Genomic DNA, 7068 nt, shown 5'->3' on the forward strand with positions numbered 1-7068 from the left:
ATTTAAAAAAAAAAGAGTTCCCGGTTTTGTCGGGTCACAAGTCAACTTGATGGGTCGATCAAGTTTTGTTACCTTTTTTTCTCATTCTAATTTTGTGTCTTAACTAGAACAGTCAAGCCATTGAATTAATCTACAAAGCTAATTCGAGTTTAATAACTATAATTACTTTCATTATCTTTATTATTTTTATTATTTTATCATTATCATCATCATTATCTTCATCATCATCCTATTATTACTATTTTAAAATTATTATGCATTATTTTAATTTTTATTTTGTACCGTGTCAATAAAGATATAAAGTGTTATATAACTTAATGTAATTTCTTAAAAATAAAGACAAATTAAGCTAAAAATGATTAAACAAGAGGCAGTATAATTTTTTTATTTTATAATTAATTCTCACGAAACGGATGACAAGATAAGGTTCAAATTTTAGTGTATGGATTCTAATGAAAAAAATTTAATAATAATAGAAACCTTTCATAAAAAGAGATAAAAAGATTAAAATAAAATAAAAAAACTCAACAATCACATGCACCAATTTACTCAACATTTCAAGAATTTTTTTAAAAAATTATTTTTTAATATTATTTTATTTTAAATTAATATTTTTTGATTATTTTAATATATTGATATTAAAAATAATTTTTTTAAAATAAAAAAATATTATTTTAATATATTTTGAAATAAATGTTTTTTTAAAAAGTAATAATTAGCAGATATCACCCTTAAATAGAAATTATTTATTGATAATTAAAGTAAAGCTTCATACGTTACGTAAGAACATTGGACAATCTCGAAATTCAATCCAAACTCGAGGGGCAAATCAGTCGAACAGAAAAACAACCTTCCTTAAAAACCCAAACGAGTAAGTGGGGTCCTTCACTTTCAGACTTTCAGTTCCTGACGATCAGCGAGAAAAACCCGCAAAAAAACTCTCTCTCTCTCTCAAAAGACAGAAAGAAAAATGGTATCAGACTCAGAGCTTACAGAGAGACTGAAAGAATTTCTACGAAATGCGGACTTGGACAAGACAACAACCGGTACTGTCAGAAGAAAGCTAGAGGAAGATTTCGCTATTGATTTGTCGGATAAGAAAGTATTTATAAGAGAACAAGTCGATTTGTTCCTTCAAAACGAGCTCGATAATGGCCAGAAGAACGGTGACAATGAGTATACTCATGAAGATCAGAAAGTGAATGTTGAAAATGACGGCTGTGATTTGCAGGAGGAGGTGCAAAGTGATGATGAAGAGAAAGGGAACGTAAAAAGAGGGTTAGTTATTTATGACGTGTTATTTATTTAAATACACTCGTATTTTTGGCGCGTATTATGGGGCTGGGTGTTGAATTAAAATTTAAAATTCATGTCTGATTTTTTTTTTCGAGTTTATTAGATTATAAATATAACTTGTGCTAGCTCCTGTATTTTTGTTCAACATAAATATATATATATATATATATATATATATATATATATATATATATATATATTGGTGCCGACGTGCGTTTATGATTTATTTTTCTTAGAATTTTTGTATATTTGGTATAAAATGGTGAGTTTATATAATTTAATTTCGTGTGGTAACGTGCAAAATTGCGTTTTGCCTAAGAAATGGAAATACTGGAGTTGGGTAGCATTTAGATGTTCATGCTATCCTTTGCTTTATTTGGAAGTAAAGTCTTGTTGGGAGTTGGGACTTTTATTATTATTATTATTATTTGGTAATACAGGCAGCTCATAACTTTGTCTTAATGACACAGAACTTTAGCAGGGTCTCTCCCTTCCCAGAAATCTCGAATTCGAGCCTCACCTTGTAATAAGAAAAAACTTTGTCTTAATTGATGTAATTGAAAAATGGTTTTGGAGTTTATTTTTAATTTCAAAGCATTAAGGGACAAACTGTTGGTCTGAAACAGGTCCTCTGCTAGTTCACCAAAGATATTGATTCTGCATGATATGATAATATTGAACTTTCCTGTTGTTGTTTTAGTTATCTATACTGCTTACCAGTTCTTATAGAAACATGGTCCTGATCTGCTGCTCTTATCACTATTCTTACAAATGGTCTTTTGTAATTTCATTCATGTCAGATACAACGAGAATAAAAATGAAGGCAAGAAAAGAGGAAGTGGTTTTAGCAAGTTATGTAGCCTTTCTCCTCAGCTTCAGGAATTCTTTGGGGTGCCTCATTTGGCAAGGACGGAGGTATAACTTGAAAGTTCTGAGAAAGTTTCTTTTATTTGCCATTATCTAATCTGGTATTAGGGGATTATCAACAGTGTGAACTATCAAATTTTTTCCTAGGTTGTCAGGCAACTTTGGAACTACATAAGAGAGAAGAACTTGCAAGATCCAAGTGATAGGCGGAATATAAATTGTGACGAGCCATTGCAGGCTCTTTTCGGTGTTGATTCCATCAACATGTTTCAAATGAACAAAGCACTCTCGAGGCATATTTGGCCCTTGGACTCGGAAGATGGTTACTCCTGTCCTTTATTTTTCTTATACAATAATTTTCACATTGCTGTTGCTTTAGATGTAGGATGCGAGGCATAAACATAATGAATGGTTTGGTATATAATAACTTCGTTGTTTAGCTCACCATAACTATTTTATCGACTCATGGTACAGTTGTTTCAATCAATTCAAAACAGCATGAAAAGCAACATAAGCGAGAGAGGGAAGAAGGTAAGGAATCAAATTATGATGTTATTTTGCCGAGAATGCTTTATTTATATGTAAAATATGGGAGTTTTTTTCACCGGATAACACAGCAACTGGCAATCGAGTGTAACCTTATGTCTTCTATTTGGCTCTGATTCAGAATTTGTCTCCATCAGGATTCCTGAAAGGGGACTTTCTATACATTTACTTGAATGAATGTCCTGGGACGTTATACCTATCACTGGAAGCTTGACTCGAAATTTTGCCTTTTGTTCTCCGAATTTAGGCCTCATTTCCACTTCGGCCAGACCTGGTCTTTCACTGGCATTTTAATTACACAACCACTGCCTTTTCTATGCCATGGGAATGAAAAAGTAATAGTTTATGTGTTATAGCCAAAATAGTTAGCATGTGCCACGATCTCCTTTAATTAAAGATTTAGCAGCCACTTACATTTCACTGGTCTACAGACTCCTTTGTTAACCTTATGTTGATTAATCTCAGAGGAAGACGAGTCAAACAAAAAAGAGAAGAAGCAGAAGGGAGGCAATTCAGGTTTTCTCGCTCCCCTTCAACTTTCAGATGCTTTAAAAAAGTTCCTTGGTACTGGAGAAAGTACATTATCCCGATCTGATGTTGTCAAGAGAATGTGGGAATACATTAAGCAAAACAATCTCCAGGTATCTGGTTACTGTGCTCAGTGTAATTTAATGTCTTAATCTGATAATTGTCGGAGACGCGTGCAATAAGTGGAGAAGAGGTTTGTGTTTTCGAACACCTACTGTTGCGCAAGTATAATCTATCCATTAAAAACTTTTCCAGCTGATACAACTGACGTTTTTTTCTTTGGATAATCACACAACTGATGTTAATCTCACCATATATGCTCATTTAAATCTTGCTCTGTGAAAGCAGACAAGATTACTCGGTTTTAGGAAGAAAAAAATGGGATATCGACTGTGTAAGATTGTATGGTTGTTACTGGAGATACAAAAAGGTTTTCCTTTGTAAAATTATTAGATTGATAAAGAACTAAAATTATTGTCTACAAAGTGGGTAGCCAGATGGTTTACACTTAAAGATCGGATCAGGTTTACACTTAAAGATCGGATCATTGACTTATCTGCAGAGAAAATAGGAAAATGTTGAAAAGATAAGGTTGAGCCAGTGCCATTTTTACTGTTTTGGCCATCTTTAATTTAGTAGGGGCCGCTGTGCCTATAATGGACTTCTTGATGCTGACAATGGTGTGATGTCGTGCCTACTTTTCTAGTTTCTAACTATTATTACGGATAACTCTACAGGATAGTCAGGGGTTAGCTTTTCATCATGTTCAATTTCACACCTACTGCAAGTTTACCTCCATCGCTGTTTGCAGTTCTTGCACACTGGATGGAGTATATGCGAAAGCTTTCCCTTAAGAATGCATAGCGATAAAATGCGTTGGGCTTTGAGTTACTGTTAAGAGAAAATACTAGATTAATAGACTTGAAGTTGTGTTACGGTGATGTTTTAAATCTTTTGAGATTGATTTTGAGCTGTACCTAATATGTGCCTCAAACCATTTTCCGTTTGTTTGAAGGATCCATCTGATAAGAGGAGAATACTATGTGACGTGAAGCTGAAAGAACTCTTTGAGATTGACTCCTTCACAGGCTTCACTGTTCCAAAACTTTTATCTGCTCATTTTGTGAAGGCCTAACAGTGAATTGTTCGTGCTTCAAAGCCGGCAGTGACAGAAGCTGGGTTTTTGCTTGCGAGTTTTCGGTTTCAGTGATTCAAAAGTATTTGCCTCAAATGTATTTGCTTGTGTATAGGCGCAATAACAATGACATTTTCAATTTTTCTGCACTTAGTTGTGGATTTCTTGCTGTTTTTGTTTTTTGGAGGTGGGTGGCAGAGTTCAGCAAGCATTGTAGTCTAGTAGGTACATGATGCAGGCAGAAGCTGAAGAAAGCACAGTAAAAAAGAACACGTAAATTTTAATGAGCGAAAAGAATTATCAACATAGAACTCCGAATTTGCAATATTTGTTTTCTTCAGAATAACAATGATAAAGCCTGTTTTTTAGAAGGTTTACAAAGTATTAAATATAGGTTAGAAACTCTATCTTAATTCAGAAATTAAAAAAAAATCTGAAATTATAAAGAAAGAAAGCATCAAGTATGAAATTAACATAAGATCTGAAAATAAAAAAAAAATAAAAAAAAATTGTCAAAATGGATCCTTAGACGAGATTTTCTAAATCTAAAGATTTAACAATTAGAGTAGCAATTCCATACTATTTTTAGAAAAATAACTTCTAGAAATTTCTATAAAAATTTAAATATGATCTAATTATTAAATTAAAAGTTTTAACTCTTTTAAGTTGTTATTTTAATTTGGCATTACTAAACTTTTTTTTGAATCTAAACCTGTTTTACTGATCCATGAATATCAATAGGTCATCCATATAAATTATCTAAAAGAAATTCTTAATGAATTATAATAAAATAGAGTTGTTTTGTTTATTTGAATTCTATAAGCACGAAGAAAGATCATTTTAATTTCAATTAATTGTTGTTTTTTTAAAATATATCAAGATAATATATTTTTATATTTTATAAAATTTATTTTTAATATCAACATATTAAATTAACCAATTTAAAAACATCAAAAAAATTGAAAGCGTGAAATTCCTTTGCAAATTAACTTGGCATAACAAAAGTTGAAAAGGATTTATACTCTATTAATTATTAAGATATATCATTGTTCTTATTGTTTTTTTTTTTAATATTCCTTCATGATTTATTATCCCCTCATCGTCGTACTTGCATAATAAAAGTCATTGACGATGCCAAAAGGGAATACAGCCGGTGGTTGCAAATGGTTGTCGTCTTCCATGGAAAGGCATCTACCTCAACGTCCTTAGAGGGAAAACATAGAACAACAACAACCATCAAAATCTCCATTGGAGAATCTTATCGCCAATGAAGATAAAAGAGTAGCTGCGAAGTCCAACTCCTCCTTCCTTTTCTATTTCACGTTGTTGAAAATTGGATGCTCTCAGGACAAGTGTCGGTTGCAGCAGCAAGAGAATCTAATAACAGAGGAATCAGAAATCAATGCCTTGTTTTTTTAATGTTTCTTGTGTCACTCATGGAAGAAACTATTCTCTCCTCCGGCAAGTGGTGGCAGGCACCAGCGTGTCACCGCACATCAAAAGCTCACTGCAACGTGTTAGTGTCTGGTTGGTGGTCACAGCCGAGTTTTGTTTTCTTCCTGAGAGATTCTTGCCTCGGAGATTGTACAGAAACAAATTACGGCCACGACTGCCATGTTGATGAATAATGAAGATGCTAAAGATGCTTTGCCGAAAGAATCTTTCACATGACTAACATAACTTAGTTGTTGTGATTCTCTCTCTCTTCTTTAATGCTCTGATGCCACCATTCCTTGTGTGGAATTTGTAAGGGCGTTACCACTCCGATCATTAATTACGATGAGATCAGCAATTTTGACAAGATGGACTTGGTGGCCATGCGGTTGGTCTGATATTATGACAACGGTTTCTTTAGAAATAAATTAAAATATTTTTTTATTATATTTTATAAAATTTATTATCAATATTAGTATATTAAAATGATTTAAAAATATTAATTTTAAAAAATAATTTTTTTAATTTTTTTAAAAGAACTCTTTAAATATAAAAAGAAACATGTTTTAAATGTATTTGTTTTTGTGTTAATACTAGTATTTTAAAAAACAATTAAATTTTTTCTTTAAATTAATTATGGATTGTTTTGAAATGTTTGAAAGGTAAAAACAAAAATTATTTTATATATTGTAAAATAAAAATATTTTAAAAAATAATTATTATTTTAATCTCCAATGCATCTAATTCTACAAATTAGGAGGAGGATTCACCGTCAATTTTGACAAGGTGGTCACCACGGCGACTAATTTTATTAAATTAGGATGTGAATTTTGTGTTCATGGCTGAAACCATGATGTAGATTAGAATTTTGATTATAATTGTTTTTTAAAATAAATTTTATTTGATTAAAAATATATTTAAAAAATATTTTTTTATTTTAAAAAAATTATTTTTAACATCAACACATCAAAATAATCTAAAATATAAAAAAATAATTTAAATAAAAAATAATTTTTTTATTTTTTTTAAATATAAAAATAACCAACTTCAACAAGATTTTGACAGCGTGGCCAAACAAGGATATAGATTCTTTGTTGTTTATGGATGAGGAGATGTGAGACCATCAATTTTGACAACGTGATCCCATTGTGCTTTTGGATGAGAAGAATTTTTACAAGGTTGCCTTTTAACGCTTTTTGACGTTTTTATTGAAGTTATGAATGGTGGTGGGTTGCTCAAGCAAATTCAGCTTTTTATGTTTT

General features: G+C 31.4%; 1 protein-coding gene across 1 annotated transcript; it reads left to right on the forward strand.

Moving 5' to 3' along the window:
- Window positions 1–890: 890 nt before the first annotated feature.
- LOC105114428 (protein TRI1-like) lies at window positions 891–4636 on the forward strand. The gene is made up of 6 exons (XM_011010968.1): window positions 891–1278; window positions 2097–2211; window positions 2311–2485; window positions 2638–2694; window positions 3175–3350; window positions 4253–4636. The coding sequence occupies exons 1-6, from the start codon at window positions 971–973 to the stop codon at window positions 4370–4372; spliced, it is 951 nt and encodes a 316-aa protein (XP_011009270.1). The 5' UTR covers window positions 891–970; the 3' UTR covers window positions 4373–4636.
- The last annotated feature ends 2432 nt before the right edge of the window (window positions 4637–7068 follow it).

This window comes from Populus euphratica, unplaced genomic scaffold (assembly GCF_000495115.2).
Source record: "Populus euphratica unplaced genomic scaffold, PopEup_1.0 scaffold527.1, whole genome shotgun sequence".
In the NCBI taxonomy this organism is placed as follows: Eukaryota; Viridiplantae; Streptophyta; class Magnoliopsida; order Malpighiales; family Salicaceae; genus Populus; species Populus euphratica.